At 32.0% G+C, this 21,755-nt stretch overlaps 1 protein-coding gene across 3 annotated transcripts in view; it reads left to right on the top strand.

Moving 5' to 3' along the window:
- SNF4Agamma (SNF4/AMP-activated protein kinase gamma subunit) overlaps positions 1–21,755 on the top strand; it is a 763,121-nt gene that overhangs the window by 487,131 nt on the left and 254,235 nt on the right. For 2 of the 3 annotated variants that reach the window (XM_089595041.1, XM_089595038.1), the window contains one exon: positions 6,610–6,747. The exons of the other annotated variant lie outside the window; for it this stretch is intronic. In XM_089595041.1, coding sequence (XP_089451167.1) covers positions 6,610–6,747 — 138 coding nt within the window. The remainder of the gene's footprint in view (positions 1–6,609; positions 6,748–21,755) is intronic. 3 annotated transcript variants of the gene reach the window in all.

Here is a 21,755-nt window from a genome sequence, read left to right as displayed (position 1 = left end):
GTCTGTCGCGAGAGCACGAACGAATGCCCATGCAAAGAGCGCGTATAGTATACATATATTATAAGAATACACGCGGAGTATATCTGTGTAAAATCTCGTCTGTCGCGAGAATGGCTGAAAATGCTCACCCACAAAAGTGTCCAACGCGCCATAAGAAGTTTTCACTTCAAAAATTTCTAAGAAGGGCTAAAGACATCTGTGTGCAAGGTAAAAGATTGTGAAAGTGACACATAAGAAAAAAGAAATCGTATAAGTAGTGTTAAGTTATTTATTTTAAAGATACTAATAATTTCTACTCAACAATATTATCAAACACCAAATTAAAGAAACTGTCAAGCCAGTAAGATTGTGTGCTTGCGAATATGACGTCTCTTAGCTCTTAAGTGTTACTTTAATAGCATGATAAAAATTAAAAAATGTTACCTTAACTTGTATTTAAGTACTTAGATTAAAAATAATAAAAACTGTTTCATCCATTTTTTCTTATTTTATTAATAAGAAACTACTTTTTCCTACCTTGGGTATTTTTGAGGGTTGGGTTGGGTTGGGTTTAAATGAGTTCACATAACCTTATTTCTAAAGTTATCGGCGATTGGGTAATTATATCAGATCTACCGGTACACCTACAGTATCTCACAGTTACCGGTAGTGAGATCAGATCGCAAATTCATCATTGGGAATTAGGTATCATTCACTCATTTTTAATAGTTACCTTTATTTAAAAAATAACAAAATTTGTAATTGAAATTTGTTTCATTTTCAAAAAGATATTATATGATGAGTCTATTTAAACATGACTTTGTACTTATTTATTATTAGAAACTTTATTAGTTGCAACTCACTATAAACAAATCCTTAGGTTATTGACAGTTGGGTCAACTACCTTATATAATTATTTGTTCAAAGAAAGATAGAAAACTAAGTACGAGAGAGAGAGAGAGAGAGAGAGAGAAAGCTAGTGAGAGAGACAGAAAGCTAGAGAGAGAGAGAGAGAGAAAGCTAGTGAGAGAGAGAAAGAAAGCTAGAGAGAGAGAGAGAAAGAGTAAATTAATTTTACACTACAATAATTACCTTTAATTAGAAATTTGATATGACCAACAGGTATACAAGCGAATGTTGATACATCTTAACCATTGTATCATAAGGTGCATATGTATAGATGGCGGCACTTTTTAAACAAGCACTCTATATCCTCCATACATGCCCTTTTCTCAATTTCCAATATACTAAAGATTCTTAATACTAAACCACATAATTTTTTTTTCCAAAAAATTTTTTTCAAGAAATAAATAAGAATGAGTAAAATATCCTCCCCGGGTGCAGATCGAATACACAACCTCCTGTTCACTAGACAGTTGCTCTACCATTTTAGCTACCGAGGAGCTGTACATTCAATCGCACCGTAAGTTTGGATAAGTTCTTATTCTTAATTACCTTTAGTTCTTTTTTGTGTTATTGTTCCTTATTATAATTTTTTTATCAATTTCTGTGTGTTTATACACACATGTAGATTTCTGTGAATGTACACAAAATATATTCTTTTTATTTTCTCATAAGGTAGTATTACTTACTATAACTATTCGAAATTCTATCTTTTGAATATGGATCTTATGTTCTCTTACTTTTAGATTCCATTCATTTTTACATTGATTGATGGTTTATCAACAACAAAGTCAAGAGAGAAAATAACTAAAATAATAGTAACCACACTTGATGAGCGGTGGCGAACTACTGACTAAAACGCCGCGTGAAAGAAGGCACCTTACGCGAACTTTTAGTCAAACTTTTCTTATTTTGCATATTATGAGGTCAGCATTTGCTGACTTTATATGTTAAGACTTAGCAGCTCGCTTTAATTGTCACTTGACTCTTCGAAGAATGACGAAGTACACAGTTGGCTTTGTTAGTTGACGAGTTTCGTAAAAGATGACTCTTTTAAGAGACTAAAAATTTTAGCATTTGGAAAAGACAAATAAATTTATGCAGAAAAGACGTCACCCTACAGTTTAATTAAAATTTATTATTGTTAGATAACAAATGATTGTTAAGTAATGCACTGACACAACAATACAATTTAAGTCATTATATCAGCAGATCATTTACCATCTAATAATAGTATATAAAATGATGTATTATTATCTAACAATAACACAATTTTGTTAAAAAATTAGAATCATACGAATAATTGAAAGAATAGTTATATTTCAATAAGTTAGAATTAATGTTAAAGTATTGGTAATTTTAAACCACAATTATTTACATAAACTTTTCTGACGTAATAAAATTTTACTATAATTACTTAAAACAATAGATGTAAGAATATCTCTCAATATAATTTTTATGTCATTTTTATTCATAAAAAATATGTTTAAAATCAATTTTTATTAATAGAAGTATTAAAAGAGTTATTTTGTATCATAAAAAGTATTTGCTCTGAATAAACGCACTAAACGTGCGTAAAATTTTTGCCTACTTTCTTGTTTGTTTCTAAAATAAATAAATGAACAAATATTCTTGACGTGCGTAATCTTTTTTTTTTTTTTTTTTTCTTCTTTTCTTACAACATGTGATATAGAAATCAGATTTACAGGAAAACTGAGTAATGAAAAAAGATGAGGTGAATAAATGTGCTAAAACCATGTAATTTAGATGACTTTATTTCAGCTTCTGATATATAAATAAAATTCTTGCACATGCAAATCCTATCGTTTAAAAGTAAGTTTTTTAAAGTAAAAGAGTTGCCCTAAATAAAGTCACAGAAAGCGCTTAATCTTCTCACCTTTTTTTCACTTCTCATATAATATTTGAGTTTTAAAAATTCGAGCCCTACCCTTTCATCGTTAAATTTAAAAATAAAACATTTGCACTTAAAGAAATCGCTCGACATGAGACATTATCTTCTGTCTTTTGTTGTCATTTCTAGTATGATATTTATGTTGAAATAATTGAAATATTTATTCTTTTATAGTAAAATTTAAAATGTACCATAGCTGTACTACAGGGATGCCTTCGACATGCGTTATCTTTTCGCCTTTTCTAATATTTTTTTTTTTTTTCATTAAATTATAAGAATTCAAAAAATTTACAATCCTATTGATAGATAATCATATTGAAAAATAAAAAATTTAGGCTAAGTACATGTACTTAATGCGTATAATTCATTCGTCTTTTGTTTTTATTGGTGATATGATACTAGTCAAAACTTAACCATATCCTTTAATGGTAAAATTTTAAAATAAAAGGAGTTACCGTGAGTTCATGCGTAAGTTTTTTGACTAACTCATGCTGTTTTGTTAGATGAGGGCAAAATTTGACAGAGAGCTTCGTTTTTTTTCCAACGTAATGGTTTGAAATTGTCAAGGTCCTGTTTTAGAAAAAAAAAATGACAGTTATTTAAAGATACTAATTTTAGTGAAAAAAAACTATTTTTTGGCTATAAGTTTGTTTCGTGATATTTTCGAAGTTTTTTTTCGAATATGATATTTTAGATTTTTCGTGATATGATTGAAATATAACATTTTTGTATTTACCGTTTTTGTCCAGAATGTAACTCAAACGTTCTATGAATCAAAAAATGCTCGTAAAATGAATGAAAAGTCGTTTTTCCTTACCCAACTATTTTGTCTTACATTTGAGATAAGAAATTAAAGGTAAGAGTTGTAAATCTCATTAAACTACAATTTTTTGTGTTTAAGATACGTAATTACAACATCAAATTCGTGCTCTATATCACAAAAAATTTCAAAAATAACAAGATTGTTGTTTTTTTCCATTAAACTCACTCGTTTTACATTTAGATAAAAAAGTTGATGTTAAAATTATATATCTTTAAAAAATATAATTCTTTTGTATTTGACTTTTTTTATGTAAAAAAAAATGAATGCTATAAATCGCAAAAAATGATAATATAATAGCTTGTTCAGAACACATACGATTGATACTTGAGGCAGAGATGAGGGCGATAATCATTGTATTCTAAGGCTTGCTTCTTTTCGCTTCGTAGGGCGTATAAATTTCTCCACCGACCCTGCACTGAAAAATACTAACTCAGTGAAATAGTAACAGTAATATACTCCCTTATATCGGTTGTACCTTAAATATGAAAACTGCGTTTTTGCTAAATTTAGCCGTTTGTTTTGAATTAGAAATAATTATGTAAAAAAACAGGCAAATTTACTTGCTGCAGCGTAATGTGGCATTATATGTTTTAGTTGTTTCTTCTAATATATTAATTAAAAGTTCTTTGACCCTTTTTTTAATGATAAAAATGTACGTAAGTATTATTTATGTTAGATTTCTAAATACTAATACGCTACCTTTATTAAATAAAAATTTAGTTTTCTATTTTTAATTCTGTTTTCTCAAAAACCGTAAAACTTATCAATACTTGACAAAAATTATTCATGACTAAAGAGTGTTAAAAATAAAAAATGCTTTGATTATCTCTTGTTAGAGTAAGAATGTATTCACTGAAAAAATGGTAATTTCTGCCGATTTAAAGATCAATAACTGCTATATTGGGAGAATATTGAATATTTAAGAAATTTAAGATTAAGAAGTCGAGTAAGTGGCCTTTTGGTACTGGTTTTTATTCCATCAAAATATCATTAGAAATATCTTGATGTTTTTTTATCAGATTTAAACCCTTGTCCTCTGGAGGATCTTCAGATAGGTATCTAGCACGCTAATCATTATTAAGCCATGGAAGCTCCTGAATTCATCACCATTTAAGAACTTTATTTTCCCTTTAGCGTGTACTCTTTTTTTAACACTAACTTCTGATACTTTTTTTTTATAGAATTGAAAAAAAATTTAGTTAAAAATTTGAATTAAAATAAATGTAATCTAACTTATTGCTTTTTATGCTTTTTTTATGCCACTTGTAACAATTCTACTACTTGATATTTCTCTTCAAGAGAATTCAGCATTTCTGAAATCAAAAGCGTACAAGTGAGGTCGTAATGAATACTGACCTGAATCAGTAAAAGTAGCATGTTACAATAAAATGATAAAAAAATTAATTAATTCAACATTTTTAGTAGATGTTTTTATAAATTTCTTTGATCATGCTGAGCATAATGATGATAGTATTCCTGTGTATTTTTATGATCTCCTAGAGAATTTAACATAAAACATCCCCCTCTTGAAAACGTATTATCTTAGATTTTGTCGAAAGGCATGAGTTACATAAACAAAATCTTTCTCTGTTACAATAATAATATAAGGTAAAATTCTAATCCTGAATTTTTTTTTGCACTAATAATAAATTTTTTTTGCTTTTAGTCTAACATCAGTTGCATTAAATTTCGAAATTTTATTCTTTAACGTAAAGCTCGTTTTGAGTATCAGAATTAGGTTAAGGCTTATATAAATACAAATGCAAACGAGTTTTTTTTTATTATATTTGCTCCTTGAATAAGAATATTTCATCTTTTATCCCTTTTGTATTTTATCCTTCCCATTCTAATCTAATGACACTATTTTCTAAGCCTCTTTGCTATTGTGCTTACCATTGTCACTCTTACGTCAACATATTTGTTTTTATATACACTCCTTTTTTCACATTTACTTTTTTCTACAGTGCAGAGGTAGAATTATGTTAACACTACTTCCCATGAACAAAATTTTCTACATAAATCATCGATTGATGATTTTAAGTTATGCTTGACAAACTGATAGATGATCATAAAAATTCGGTTGTTGAAGTTCAAATTAAGTACTTTTTTAAATGGATCTAGAAATATATCGTTAATTTCATACCGTTGTTGTTCCATAAAAAAAGAGTTCGTTTTAGGGATAGTGATATTACATAAAACAGGCTGAACTTTCATAACACTAAGGTTATAAATATATTTAGTAGTAGTAAAAGTTTATTTTAAATAAAAGATTGTTAATGAACGACCTTAATTTATTTTTGAGATGAAAGAACAGCTAATTTGTTACTATTTTAGATTTTTCATACTAGTGAGTCGAATATAGTATTGTAATTAGTGTAAGTTTTTTCTAATGTACTAAACCATCTGAAGGTGGCTTCGTCGTTTAATGTCGTGACAAGTGGCAGGATCATAGGTCAGATTTGTATAATTCAATTGATTTGCTACTCATCGTCATCACAATTTGGCGTTCTACTCACATACTAATTATACAGGCTCAAATGGACTTGAAAAAAAAGAACTATTAAATATTAATGATAAGAAAAAGAAGATTTGTTATTATTCTTATATTTAATTTTAATAAAACGATCATGAAAAATAGTGAATATATTTTCAAACTAGAAAAACTTGGTGTTTTATTTTTAACATAAGTATTTTTAACCTCTGGATACTGTGACAATATAAGCGTTAGTTTAAAGCAGCTTCCTCAAAAATAAAGTTCCCAGTAATGCTATTATATAGTACACCTATTCATTTTTTCAAATGGTTCCAGAATAATATAAAAACAAAATTTCTAGTATAAGTAACTAGGTGAAAAGTAACTCAGTGTATGTAACATTCGGAAAATATCTCTGTTATTATTAAGCGTGATATTTTTATTTTGCATAATATATAACGTATGTTTTTAATTTACGGTATAGTACAGTATAAAAAAATTGATATATTTTTTTTTCAGAAGAGGATGATTCACAAATTTTTGTCAAATTCTTCAAATTTCATAAGTGTTACGATCTAATACCAACAAGTGCTAAGTTGGTCGTTTTTGACACCCACCTTCTCGTAAAGAAAGCTTTTTTTGCATTGGTGTACAATGGTAAGCATATTTAAAAAAGCTATGTTATTTTCTAATCACTAAAAAAAAGTAGTTATTTAATCATTAAAACCATAAGATACGAATGGACTTTAATTAAGCACTTGTTTTAACATAAAACTCTGAATATTCTGATGCAAAGAAATAGTGTCAGGGTTTTTTCGTTTTAAAAGCAGCCCGTATTTCATGACTCTCTCTCTAAGTAAATATCACAAAAAAAGTTTAATCAGTAACCATAGACAAATTATGGGTGCATAAAAACTAAATACTACTTTGGTTGAAACAAAAACGTTTGATAAAACTCATTTAAGCTTTTCATTAAAAAAGTTGGGTTTTCAGCAAACCATAAATCATGAATTACGTCTGACAGAAATTAATCGTGCCTCAAAATTTTGTTCAAGTGTTTTATGACCCGACTTGTTTAGAGTATGGTCTTAACTGTTTTATTCAAGTGTCATTCGTGTGTCTCTTAGGATTCAGCTCGAGAGCTTTATTTGTTCTTTTTAATTAAATAATAATCTTTATTTAAATAATGTGGGTAAATTTAATTAATGTATTTCTTTATTAAAGTATTTAATAATAATTTGTACTTTTAAATACAATTTACTCGGTCACTTAAACAAGGTTTGGCGTTAATTATATTACTGATAAATAACTTACATCTATCACTGATTGTTGTTACTGTTGCTTCGGAGTTTCCTAATGCTTCGTGCGATAACCTTTAGTGTTTCCTTCAACTACACAAATGAGTTTGTGGTAGGTAGGATGTTGCAATTTCTGCTTTCTCTGCTATCGCTGAAGCCACTTTTGGCTGGCCTCCTTTGCTGTACCTCGCTCCTAAGCGTAGTCCGATACTATTGATATTTTCGATACGCACTTAAGTTGCCTCAGCCAACACGTAATGCCTTACGTGTATAAGGTACTCACGAGTCGCGAGAGTCAACAGTTGACTAAAACTTTAGAGGACAGGTGATGGACGTAAAGAGAGCGCTTTTTCCTCTTAATGGTGCGTTTTTATAGCATCAGAGCGAGTGAAAGAGGTCGTAGGTTGAATTAGGTCTACCAATAAGCGGTGTTCTTGCAGACTGCGTTGACAGTAAAACAGTAGGCTTGCACGACGATGCTACATGCTATAATTTCATGTATTAGAAAATAACAATACAACAGTACCAGTTGCTTTTTTCTAACAAGTGCGATTGAGTTTTCTAAGTTAGTGATAAAGAAAGCTCGCATCAGCAATATAAAAACGCCAAATACAAGTTCAATTGTAACATTAAGTTTACAAATTTCGAAATTAAGTCTTCTGGGGATTTTACAATCAATTTTGAATATAATGAAATAGTGTGTTAATTACAAATTTTACAATCGGTGTTATCAAAATCAGACAAACAATGCACAAGTAATTTATTCATTCATACATACAATACGATTTGAAAACATACGTGCATTCTTACAAAGAAGCTGGCTGTACCATATGTCAGCATATTATTGAACATTCACCTTAAAGCTATTACACATACGCCTATAAATGACGTATAAGCTCTTCCTCTCATATGAGCTAGCTTTATATTCACAATACGTCTTATCTGAATTTAAGGGACGGATAGCTTTTAGTGATAATGTAATTAGTATCAACTCGGGATGTAACACCCCCCCCCCCTTATATTGTTACCGTCCCCGGAAACTACAGATCGATAGAGAATTAACACAAGCCGATAAGACGAATTATTACAATACATGTTAATTTCCCTTTTGCTTCATTTTTCATTTTTTGAAATGATTGATTTATCATTTAACACTGTCGCTTTCATTATCAAGCAGTCTAGGTATCAAGTTGTTAAATAAACATGCGTGCGTTAGGTATCAATTATGCTGTGTATTTTTCCCATATACTTTTGTCTTGTTAGTTTAATGATTGAAGTATTATATTTATGGTGTAGTTAGAATATTTTCTAGTGACATGCAGTGAATACAGTGGTAATAACGTTTGCTCATACTGTAGGATAGTGGTTTAGCACTACCGAAGACAAGGTAAAGGAAGAGAAGAGGAGCGATGTTATTAAATTTTTATTGCTAATTTCCTTGTAGACTTTCTTAGCTTGAGATCAAACAGTTAAAGTTTTTCTGCAAATTAAACATAATATTAAAAATATATAATTACTGAATTCGTGAGTAAAATATTTTATTTAGTTATTTATTGATTTTTTTTTTTTTTCTTGATCCGGTAGAAATAATTTTTTTGTACCTCAGTTAATTCTTGCTTGTTGAGGTGTTCTAAAACGTTAATATAAATTAAAATAATAAAATGAACTGTGGATCCGTATCGTTGAACGTGAGTTTTTTTTTTTTTTTTGCTAGTGCTTGTTAATTTGTTTTTCTTAGATTCGTGTGGTGGAGTATTATAGAGAAGAAAGGTAACTTAATCGCCGGGCAAACGATCTCTTTGTAGAGACTGGGATACGGATTAATTTCCAAGTTACTCGTGTTTGATACAATCCTAGGAGATTTATTAGAGTCAGTGTAAGTAATGTTGTGATTATTTAAAAGAATAATTATGTATTTATTTGTTTCATAATTTCTATTCTTTCTTTTTTTTTTTTTTTTTTTCACATCTCGGATACTGTTACTACTAGGTTTTTCCAAAGGTCAGGCTTAAGAGTTTTTAATGACTTCATAGAGATAACGTTTTTCAATTTTGAAGAACGCGAGATATTGTTTCAAGAGAAATATCGACGGTTAATACAAGAAATTTCATCTCGTGAAGTTGATATGTATAGTTTAAGGTTGTTATTCGACGATTTTATTATTTATTTTCCAACCTGTCCCGTTTTTCATATTGATGAACAGTATGGGTGGTGATCATTTTATATTGGTGGATATCACCGTTTTCAGTTTTAATCGGGTGAATGAGAATTTTCATACGAAAAAAAAATTATATTACTTTATATATGTGCATGTAATGATAAATTTATACTTTGTAAATAAGAATATAGTAGTGGTTTGTAATAAAGTTTGTAAAAAACACGTAAGAAGACTTGGTCAAGTTTATTATTATTAGCCTTCACTTTTCTATATCTAGGCCTCGTACCAAGCCTTTTTTTGTTTAGCTTTCGTTCGTAATATTCTTTTTTTCATTTTTTTATTTTCATTAAAATTTTTTTGTTTTGTTTATGTATTCTAACACCGTCTTATTAGTCAGATATTTGATAAATTAATAGTGACCTCGTATCGGCAAGTAATCATCTGTTGCTCTATCGGGAATAGGTAGTGCTGGATTTTTTACAATTTTTTGTACTATTTTTGGAGTATCATGTTCCATTATAAAAATTTGAGGCTCATTTGATCTACTCGGTTAAGCTTTATGTACAAATTGTGATAAGTTAGCGCATTTTTTTTTTTTTAAATTTTAAAATGCATCTTAATGAAATTGAGGCAATGACTAATTTAGCAATCAAATTTACTATGAGGTTTCCAAAAATTGATGCTGTATTTCGATAGTTTACTTGTTTTTTTGATGCTATATCCTCTAAGGTTTTCTCCATTTTAGTTAACGGTATTGCGTCATTTGGTTCTGCCTATTTATTAATTTTGATTTTTTCTTCCTCTTGTAGATCAAGAAAGAAGTTATTATTGCCAATTTTGATTGTTATGATATTAAGGAGGTTAAATAAACTTGCTAAACTGTAGGAAAGTTTTGATCGATAGTAGTAAGTCTCTGTCATTTCTAGTGTTGTGACTCCATATAGGATGTAGCCAGGAGCATGAGCAATACAATTACCATTGATCGTTAGTATTCCCGTACCTTGTATTTTAATTTCGGTTAGTTGTGTGATTGAAGAATTATTTCCACACAATACTTGTCTCGTAGTAGTATTTTGTGCAAAATATAACCATTATTAAGTAGTTTTCAGTCTTATCTAATAAATTTCGGTTGACTTATATATAATGCTATTCGTCAAGTTTTTCATGCTTCTGTTGATGAGCTTATAAATGATCGCTGAGGTACCGACGCTTTTGTGCCACTAAAGTGCCGTTCTTGCAGTACCGCTTAAATATTGCTCAAGTCCCGCTAAAGTACCCCACACCAGTGCCGCTGAAGTTCCGTTGAAGTACCGCTCAAGTGCCATCCAAGTCTCGTTGAAGTACTGCTTAAGTGCCGCCCAAGTACCGCCCATGTATAACCAAAGATTCACATCCTAAGTACCACTATAGTACTGCTGCTCTAGTGCTGATCAAGTACAACCAAGGTACAGCCAATTCTGTGCCACTGAAGTGTTGTTATTTAAGTATCACCCAAGTACCGCTTTACAAGTACCATCCAAGTCCCGCTGAAGTTCCGCTCAAGTGCAGCCAAATTACCAACGAACAACCGACAAAGTTACATGCAACACAAGTGCCGGCCGAGTACCGTCCAAGTGCCACGGATTTCTCACCACCAAAGTCCTACCACGCAAGTACCGCCTAAATCCTGTCAAAGTACCGCTCAAGTGCTGCCTAACTATCGCCTAAGTATTATTGAACTTCCACGTCCTAAGTACAACCCTTGTACTGCTGCTTAAGTGCCAATCAAGTACTACTGAGGTCCCGCCACTTTTGTGCCACCAAAGTACCCTGAAGTGCTGTTTTTCAATTCCCGGTTAAGTACAACTCAAGTACTGCTTAAGTACCACTAAAGTACCTCCACACAAGTGCCGCCCAAGTCTTGTCGGAGTATGCCTAAGTGCCCCCAACCACCACCCTAGTACGACTGAAGTCCCACCTTCTAAGTATCGCCAAAGTGCTACCACACAAGTACTGCCCAAGTCCCGTCGAAGTACCTCTCAAGTGTAGCCAAAGTGCCGACAAACTACCAGCAAAATTACGCTTGAAACAAGTTCCGCGCAAGTATAACTAATTTGCCACCAAAGTCCTGCTACAAAAGTGCCTCTTAAGTCCCGTCAAAGTACCGCTCAAGTAGCATCCAAGTAACGCCCAAGTATCGCCGATGCTCCACTTCCTAAGTACCACCATAGTACTGCAGATCCAGTGCTGATTAAGAACCACCGAGATACCACTGCTTCTGTGCCACCCAATTGCTACTGAAGTGCCATTATTTTAGTACCGCTTAAGTACTGCCCAAGTAGTGCCTGAGTACAGCTGTAGTACCACGATACAAGTGCTGCCCAAGTCCCGTCGAAGTACCGCTCAAATGCTGCCCAAGTGCCGCTGAACTTTCACCAAAGTCACGTGACACGAGTGCCATCCAAGTCCTGTCAAAGTACTACCCAAGTACCACGTCTGTGACACCCAAGTACTGCCAATGTCACGCGATACAAGTACAACTTAAGTGCAACTAACGTACCGTTTCCTAAGTGACGCCCAAGTCCCAAGTAAGTACCTTTGCTTAAGTGCCTTCTGAGTTCTGCTAAAGTTCCACTTTTCAAGTACCGCTATAGTACCGCTCTTAAAGTGCCACTTAAGTACAAGCCGACATTAAGCAGTATTGAAAATCCACTTACTTAATCAATAATCGTAAAAATATTCTTCTTTAAACGGACTTCGACTCAAAATAAGCTTTACCCTCTGTTTCCCGCTCCTGAAGTACTTGTAAATACGTTAAGTCCTAGGTAAATCCTAGATAAGTCCTACTCGAATTCAAACTAAGTTTCTGTTGAGTCGTAATTAGATGTTAGACAAGTCCCAAGTTGCTTCTGAGCAGCACTAAAACGAACTTTTAGCGTGTGGTTTTGTGCTTTTATTTTATGATACTAACGATAATAGTTGAAACATGAAGAGCTTATACACAATTTTCAATATAGTATTGTAATTACGAAAACAGATGATTAACAATTAAAATAAAATAAAACTTGAACACTCTAAAGCTCTAAAAGTTAATACAATTCTGAATTTAATTTTTTGTTTAAATTTGGGTACGTTTTCCTTGTAAGGAATCCATTAATATTAAACTTTGATTATTTCAGGCATTTGATAATTATTTGGAGAAGTAGGTGGTTCAGGTATCACTGATAATGCACGTAAGCATTTTTAAATATCTTCACGTTTTATTGTGCTAACACAAGCGTGGCTGTCAATAATGGACAACAGTTAAATCTAAAAATGAGTGAGAAATAAATTAACTTTATTATTCGACAAAACAAAGTTTGTCAAAAAAATTGCAGTATGATATACTTTTAAATAGGGATAGGAAGGAAGAACTTCGAAATAGGTAATCAAAGGTTACAACAACGCTACTCAAATAAACACCATCCTGTAAAAGAAGTAACAAAAAATAATGGTATGCAGGGAAATGTTTAGAACAGGTGTGCGAAACTACTACTCTTAAAAACGAGCAGGATTTAAAATGTTAAGTTTTACTATCTTCTACCATTATAGCATATGTCTCCTGCAGTAAATGCGTTCGACTAGACAGTAATAACGAGATTGAATTATAAGTGCAGTAATGTACAAAAAGCTTTACTTTAATAAGAAAAATATCCTATCACAAAATAATCACACATAAGGATTGAGCAGCAAAAAATACTAAATATCACGTAAAAACTTACTTAAACAAAATATCAGGGGTGAATAAACACCAGTGTAATGTGTGCAATAAACTATATCTCTGTAAATTGCTTTTCTGTTTTTATAATAACTCCTTTGAACGATGGCACGATGGAAAATAGTGAAACAACAAAGATACTTAAAATTGACATCGAAGGCACTCACTGGTGTGGTATTCGTGATCAGCAAACTCAAAACCCCATACAAAATACCTATATCGGCCATTGTTTTGCATCTCTAAGAGATGGCATGGATACTGTCTTTCCTGGGCTCCAAGTACCCCGAAGACACTCTGTGCCGTGGTATTCGTGATCAGCTACCGTACAAACTCTGCAAGAAATTATCTATATCTGGCATTATTCGGCAACTCCAGAAGATGACGTAGACACTGTCTACCCTGGTGTGAGCTACAGGTGATCGGCGTTTCCAAAAACCTCCCAGAAATTACCTATATCTGGCATTGTTCTACAACTCCAGTACATTACGTAGATACTGTCCGATCTGAGCTCCAGGTACCTCGGAGACACTTTGTGGCGTGGTATTCGTGATCAGCTACCTCGAAAACCCCCTCGAAAGTACTTATGCCGGGTATAGTCCTGCAACTTCAGGTAATGGCATAGATACTGTCTAACCTGGCCTCCAGGTGACCCAGAGACACTCGCTAACGTTGTATTCGTGATAAGTGACCTTAAAAAATTTTGGGCAACGGCAATCGCCTCATTTGCTTTATTTCTTATCGATTGGTACTGTAATTGCATTTTTCTTTAAGATGGACCTTAGAACTAATAAAAATAAATTACTGCATCCTATAAGACGGTACTGCCATATTACAAAGCATGACGAAGTACGGCGTAGGTACGGCATACTCTATTGATCGATAATTTGGTTATGGAACGGCTGCAGCTGGTCTGTCATTATGATTCGATGTTGGGGGATAATGGGTTTTCTAAATTATTTCCTTGCAAAAGCCTATTCATTTAAATAGTTACGATAAAGTATATTCCGCGTTAAAACACGAAAATCATAACAAATTAAATATTTAGATAATATTCGTTATAATAATTTTTTTATTTTTGTAACTAGGATCCTAACATTATCTTTATGAATTCTATTAAAAAAAGCATCCTTAAATTACTCGAAAGCAACGTTTTTATTATGTTATTATTGCTTACTCAACTTACAACGGGCTGTCCAACTTAAACATGTTACTTTTTGTAATTTTTTTTAACAAGTTCTTAATGCTTCTTTTGTTAGGTTTATAAATCAAGAGAATTTGCAAGGATTATTTATATTGTCTTCGTAAATAGGCATATCTGGTCGGCAATATGAAATTTTCTTATCTTTAATGCAATTATATAAAAATTTTTCGTCAGTTAGAAAATAATTTTGAAGATCATTGCTCACGATTAGGTTACTATGTCGGGGCTCAATGCTTACATATTTCTTTAAATCTGAGTGTAAATTTCTCGGAACTGGAATCGAGTGCATGGCATAATTACTGAATTTTTCCTTACCTATCAACACGAAACTAAGTTTAACTGCTAATCAACCTTTTTGATGACTGCGTTTGTATGATTCTATGTATATTTTTTCAAAATTTGAGCGTAAAATATAAGTTTGTTTTGCTTCTTTATGTGGTATTGTTTGTGTAGAGTTTTAAAGATTATTTATATTTGTATTTATTTCATCTTGATCATCCACATCTATTGATCCAAATAATTTTTTCAAAATCCACCCCACGATTTCTAGTGGTGTTCGTCTCATTATAATGTGGCTAAAAACAACTTTTACTATATTGTTGGAGTTTGTTTATTTACTATGTATTTGGATTTCAGGTGCAAAAAATAGTTTTAAATCTTCGTATGTTGATTTTGTTAAACAAATCATACTATTTAATGTGTATCTTGGTATGAAACTTTTGCATTCTTGATTTTCAAGTACTATAGTACACTGTTCAAATACAGTATCTAGCTGTGTATGGTATAGTTTAGTTTGGTCTTCAATGCTACGAAAATCTAACGTAATAGTAACGTGCCATTCGGTAGGAATAAGTCTGACTTCGTTAGTGTACTGATAATATATACCTAAATCATTTACCAAAAGCATGTTGTCGTAAGGTTCTGCAGGTATTTCTATTTTGCTTTTTATTATACCAGACCTTAGTGTTAGCAGAAGCAGAAAGGCAATGTTTTTAGTCGACATATTGGTCGGATTAATCTGCAACAATAAAATAAATTTTTTTTTTTTTTTTTCGTAGGTAGCAACGTTTCACTTTGTCAATGTGTTTGTTAATTATTTTTTCATTTCCTTAATCTAATAAGACATCATTATTACAATGTATTTGTTTAATTTTGAAAATTCCGTTGTAAGATCTATCTAATTTTTTTTTTCGGGGCTCTTTGAGCACATAGACTGTCATTCCTACTTCCAAGTTCTGTGGCTTTGACTTATTGTCATAACGTGTTTTGTATTTTGTTTTGATATTTTAAGTCCGTCACGAGCTATTTTGTGTATTGTACGTAAATAACGAACAAGATCACTAGCATATGAGCTGTTTTTTTAAAATTTATATTCGTCTGAAAATAAATTGGAGGGACGTGCTTGTCTCTTAAAGACAAGCTCAAAAGGTGTAAGGCCTGTTGCTGAATCAACTGAAGTATTATACTAATGCATTGTAAAAGGAACCGTTCTATCCCAATCAATTTTGTTTTTAGCGTTAGGTTTCAAGAAATTGTTTAACATAGCATGGCTTCTCTTTAATGAACTATTTGATTGTGGATGATATGCACTTGTTAAAGCTAAACGAAATCCATAGATTTTTGATTCTTCTATCAATACTTGATTAATGAAACTTTTTGATCTGTCACGAAGGATAATTCTAGGAATATCAAAAGTTAAAATAAGATATCTTGATAACACATAGGCAATAGTAATTGCTTGTATATAAGAAACAGGAATTGCAGTAAAAAATGTTGTAAGTAAGCATTGCATGGTTAAAATGTGCTTATTTCCAGATGTACTTTGTGGGCAAGGGCCTACTGTATCTACTGCGACCTTGTAAAATACGTCTCTCAATTTAGCTTGGACATCTTATAATTCTTCTTTTGTTATGGCTACTATATCTAACAGTAGCTTATTGTTTATCATGATTTCTCGAGGTTTAGTGCATAAGCACACGATTAGTAAGAACTAATTTAGGAGTGAGAATAAAAACTCCAAAGTCAGGTGTTAGTTTGAGCAACGTTTCGTTGGTCTTAACGCCAACCTTATTAGGCTCACTTTATTAACAGAAAAAACACAACAAATTTCATAAATTACATTGCAGGGCCAATGTTTACAAATATCTACATTAATGCTCAATTAATTATAAGTAAGTAGTTACGAATAAAATCGTAATATAAATAATTTTAAAATTAAACAATTACTCACGTCTATATCGTTAAGACGATCGTTACAGACTGTTGGGCGCCTCGAACGAATAACGTAAGTGTTATTGTTTATTAATTTTAAATCTGCAGTGTCATAAACAAAATGGATGTAGTTATCCTTTGTGTAAGTTAAATTATTACAAGTACTTAAAAATGTTAATTTATTTGTTTTTTAAGTTATATAAGAGGGATTTTCAATGGTACTTATATTTCTTGTTACTTTTTTGCAACGAGCCAAGTTCCAATTTTGCTGTATAGGTTTTAACGCGGCTGTATGGCTTGCTTGCAGTAAAATATTTTGATTAAAAGTTTTTTTGGTATCGTGATCAGTTTTATTTTCTCTGTTTTCCGATTGAGACGGGTTGTCGTCTCTTCCTTTATTACTATTTTTTCTAAAGGTGATAAACTTCTTTTGTATAGTTCATCATTAGAGTTTTGTAATTTATATTTGGTAGGACCATTTCTGTGTGATTTAATTTTGCTCTTATGGGACTTTCGTTTGTAATAAATTCGTTCATTGTTTCATCGATCTTTTTATTTACCATAGTAGGAGGAATTGAATTTTGAGATGACGATAGAAGTGAACTTATTTGTTCTTGATTCAAGTAACTGCCGTCATGACATTCGTTAGAGGATGTAGGTAAAGACTGTATTCCTCCAAGAAAGCTGTTTCTTATTATTTCATTTTTTTTATCGTAACTATCCCACCATGATAAGGTTTGATTCCATTGTTTATTAAATCTTTCTTTGTTGCAATCTTAATTACTGAGAGTATTACTTTTTAAATTTGATAAATATTTTTATTTTTTAAGTTCACCTGATTTTGTACAGAGCGTCGAAAAGTAGACTAAAATTTTGGTTTTATTGTAGTTAAACTTAAATTGTCTTTATCAGAATAAGTGGAGTCTTTATCTTGTTAATACATTACAGATTTTTGATTAACGTCATTGACTCGAGATGTACTGGGTTTAAATGGCATATTAATTTGTCTTGGTGAAAAACCTACATTTTTTTCGATTATTTCTTCAATTTTTCTAAATTTTTGTCACTTGAGTTTTCCATCGTATTCTGAGTGCACTCTTCTGTTAGTGCACTCATTAAGGTTGACATGAGTAATCTTTCTGGTAATGGTATTTGCGCGTTGGATGGTGGGTCACTAAACTGTAAAGTAGACGCGGTTTTGGGTTTGGATGACGAGTCTTGTATTTAAACTCGTGGTGTTTCTTTTCTTCGTCTCGGTTTTAATCTTTCCGCTATTGTAGGTGCATTTAATTCACACTGTCCGCCTTTCATACTCTGAGGTACTTTTAATAGTGTACATCTAGGTTTATTTTTTCTTACTTTAGGTGATGATTTTATGCTTTCAATGGTTTCGGATTGAGATTGACTGGTTTTTGACATATTTTGGTGAGCTATCAAAGTTTTAGTTTGTTTTGATTGTATAGGTAGGAATCGAGCTTTTAATGATATTTGTTCGTCCGAAGAACTATCTTTTTTACTTTCGTCTCCATTCCATTTTATTGGATTTCTTGACAAGGCGTCTGCGTTTGTATTAAGTCTACCAGGTTTGTACTTATAAGTATAGCTATAACCTCGAAGTCTTGCTCTCCATCTATTTAGCCGACTCATACGATCTTTGGTAGACTCAATCCAGGATAGTAGTTTATGATCTTCGTAAACCGTAAATTTCCTGCCGTATAAGTAATGTCGAAAATGTTCTGCTACAACTACTGCTGAGCATTATTTTTCCGTTGTAAAATAATTATTTACAGCCTTATTTAGAGTTTTTGACATTTACGCAATTAGGCGGTCTTTTCCTGGTTCTTCTTGGCTTAATACTGCCCTAATATCTGTATAAGATACGTCCGTTGTTACTATAAATGGCTTATTTGAATCGACACAAGCTAACACAGGTGCTTTGCTCAACATTTTCCTTAACTCTTTAAAGATTTTTTGTTGAGTATCTGTCCACTTAAATTTCTTTTCTTTTCTTAACAAAAACGTTAAAGGTTCCGCAATTTCTGCCAAATTTTTGACAAAACGACGGTAATAGTTCGCAAATTCTAAAAATTGTCTAACATTCGTTTGATTTTTTGGTTTCGGAAATTTTTCATCAGCTTTTAGTTTTTTTGAATCTAGTTCGACATCATAGTTTACTATTTTATGTACTTAATAAATTACTCCGGGCGTTAACAATTCACATTTGTCAAGTTGTAATTTTATTTTTGATTTCGAAAGTTTCTCAAATACATGAGTAGTTTTTGTCACGTGATCTTTGAAAGTTTTTGCACATATAATTATGTCATTAATAAATATAAATAGCTTAATTCCTTGCAGTCCTGATGAAATTACGTCCATGAGTCGCTAAATTGTTGCAGGTGCATTGCATAGTCCAAATGGCATTCCTACTTATTCATAATGACCGTTAGGTGTGCTAAGAGCAGTCTTATGTCCATCTGCAGGATCAACTTCTATTAGATGGAATCCACTGGCTAAAACAAAATCGGAGAAATAATTTGAACCTCCGATTTGCTCTAATATTTTAGTAATGTTTGGTAGTGAATAAGCATTGGGAACGGTTTTTTCGTTTAGTTTATGGTAATCTTTTACTAATTTGTATCTTTTTATTCCATCAAGTCCTTGTTTTTTAGGTACTATCCAGAGAGGACTACTGTAAGGGCTGTTTGATTTAATGATTGTACCATCTGCTAATAATTTTTCTGTTTGTGTTTTAATTTTTCGGTGTAACGATAGGGGGAAGCGGTATTGTTTGACATATACAGGATGGTCGTCTGTCGTAGGTATTTTACGTGCTATAATAGAAATACGAATAGTCAGATCGCCTGGAATGTTTACATTATTTTACTTATTTTAATAAGTGAGCGTATTTTATTACAATTTTTCTTATTTCTGATAGACTAGCTTTTGAGTGATGAGGTCTTTTTACCTTATCCATTATAAATTCAATGCTATTTTTTATATCATTTAAATCGTTTTCTTTTAAGTCAGTGTCGAAAAAGTCTTCAGATTCCATGACATCAAAAGGCTTAAGTTTTTGCGCGGGTATTTCTATTTTTGTCGGCTCATCTTTTCTGTTTATAGCTATTGTATAACAGTGACCTTCTTTGAAATCTACTACCGCCTTGCCTATATACACTCCGGGTACGGTCGTAATTTTACCAAGATAAGCATAGCTTGTGATCTTGTTTTTCGTCAGTAATTTTATAGCTACTCTTGTTCTAGCTGGTAAATTATAACTTTCGTATGTATTTATTTTAAATCCTTGAAAATTACAATAAATAGTATCGCTTAGGGGTGTGGGTGTTTTATCTTCATCGTGAAATGGAAAAATAAATTTTTCGAAAGTTGATTTGAAATTTTGTTTAGTTTTCAATTTTGAGGGTTTTTCTTGTTTTTTAATTAATTTTATAGAGTTGGTTTCATTATCTTGGTTATAAAAAAGGTATATGTTCAATTAGTCTCCTTCCTACTATCAATGCATTTAATCCATAGTCGATTCTACCGTTTTCTTGTGTAAAGAACGGATCTTCTTAAATACATACATTATTTATTTATTGGTAATTCTGAAGCTATTTTTTCTAATTCAATTGTATTATCACATTTAATTTCTGTGCCGTTCCTTAATGCGTTAAAACTGATGACATTTACTTCTGCGCTTGAATCTAATATAAAAATTCTCGAATCTTTCCGAAATGTTTCGCAGAATAACTTAACTACTGGTGTATTTCCTATTGTTCTTACTCGGAAGGCCCTGTCGATTTCATTGCTATGATAGATTTCGGATGCGTCATCGGATTGAAACTCGCAGTCGCATCTAACCGTCGAGTCTTGTTCTCGTTTTTTGGAGAGTTAGGGCGAGAGTCTCGGTATCGTTCTTAATTATAATTTTGGTATTGTTCTTGGTTGTAGTATTGAAATGGAGCTTGTTGATGGTAAGTATAGCCTTGAGTATGAGAATAAGGATAATATATTTGTAAATAGTAAGGTGGATTAAAGTGTGGTGGTTGAAAATATGAAGATTCGTGGGAATTTAGAGGGTAATAATAGTGATAAGGTTGATTATTCCTGGGTGGTGGTGGTGTACGGCTTGCCGGCGGAGTACTTGATCGTCGTCGAGGTGCGTAGCTAAGTGCGGTATGTACAATTTTTATAACCATACTTGTCGAATTTCGGTTGAGTCATCTTGACATCATTTTTATCGCAGGTATGTGGGAAAGACTTTCTATTGTGGGTCAATGGGTCATTAAAACTGACATCTTTTTTTGGTGGTCAAACTGAGTAGAGACAGAAAGAGGAATGTCGGTAACTTTCGGTACCAAAGATTCAGCAGTCGTAGAAGTAGAGGTCGTGGATACGGCTTTGCAAACGTACTTGGCCTGATTGTACACTGGTTGGCAAGTGCGTTTAGTAAATAAAGCAGCTTCTAAAGGTTCGTGGATATCTTTGAGTTTTGAAAGTGCTGTAATTAATTTTTACGAGTCAGGTAAACCATTAATAAACATTTGTAGTGCTACTTTTCTAAGTTGTGGTTTTTGTGTTATTATGAGTTCGTCATTATTCAATTCAGTCAAAAGGGCTGTTTAGGTAGTTTCTGTAAGAGAAATTATTCTATGATAATAATTTTAAACTATTTTGTTTTGTTTTATTGTAGTTTTTAAAAGTTCTGCCATGTATTCATAATACGATTTGGTTGGCGAAAGTTCTTGTTTAAGATGTTTTCTTAACTAATTAATTGATGCAAAAGTAGAACCTACTAAACTCTCTCGAGCTTGGCTTTTGAGTCTAGATATAACTATGCGAAGGTACATAGGTTCTTGAGCGGCTGTTACTGGAGTTCGTCCATTTTCTACATCTTGTAAAAAGTCTTATTAGAGAGTCGAGTATCCGTCATGAAAAGGTATGTGTTGAGATGCTTGATTCATGCACATTAATCAACTAGTCGTGCTTAATCCTTGTGAAACATTTAAAAACTATTGTATGAGAAAGTCGTCCACTGACGAGTTTTCTCCACTATTTCCAGGC

This window comes from Copidosoma floridanum, unplaced genomic scaffold (genome assembly GCF_036245765.1).
Source record: "Copidosoma floridanum isolate Cflo_tuat_1 unplaced genomic scaffold, Cflo_Japanese_pri ptg000024l, whole genome shotgun sequence".
Lineage (NCBI taxonomy): Eukaryota > Metazoa > Arthropoda > Insecta > Hymenoptera > Encyrtidae > Copidosoma > Copidosoma floridanum.
This window is presented reverse-complemented; position numbering and strand designations above follow the sequence as displayed.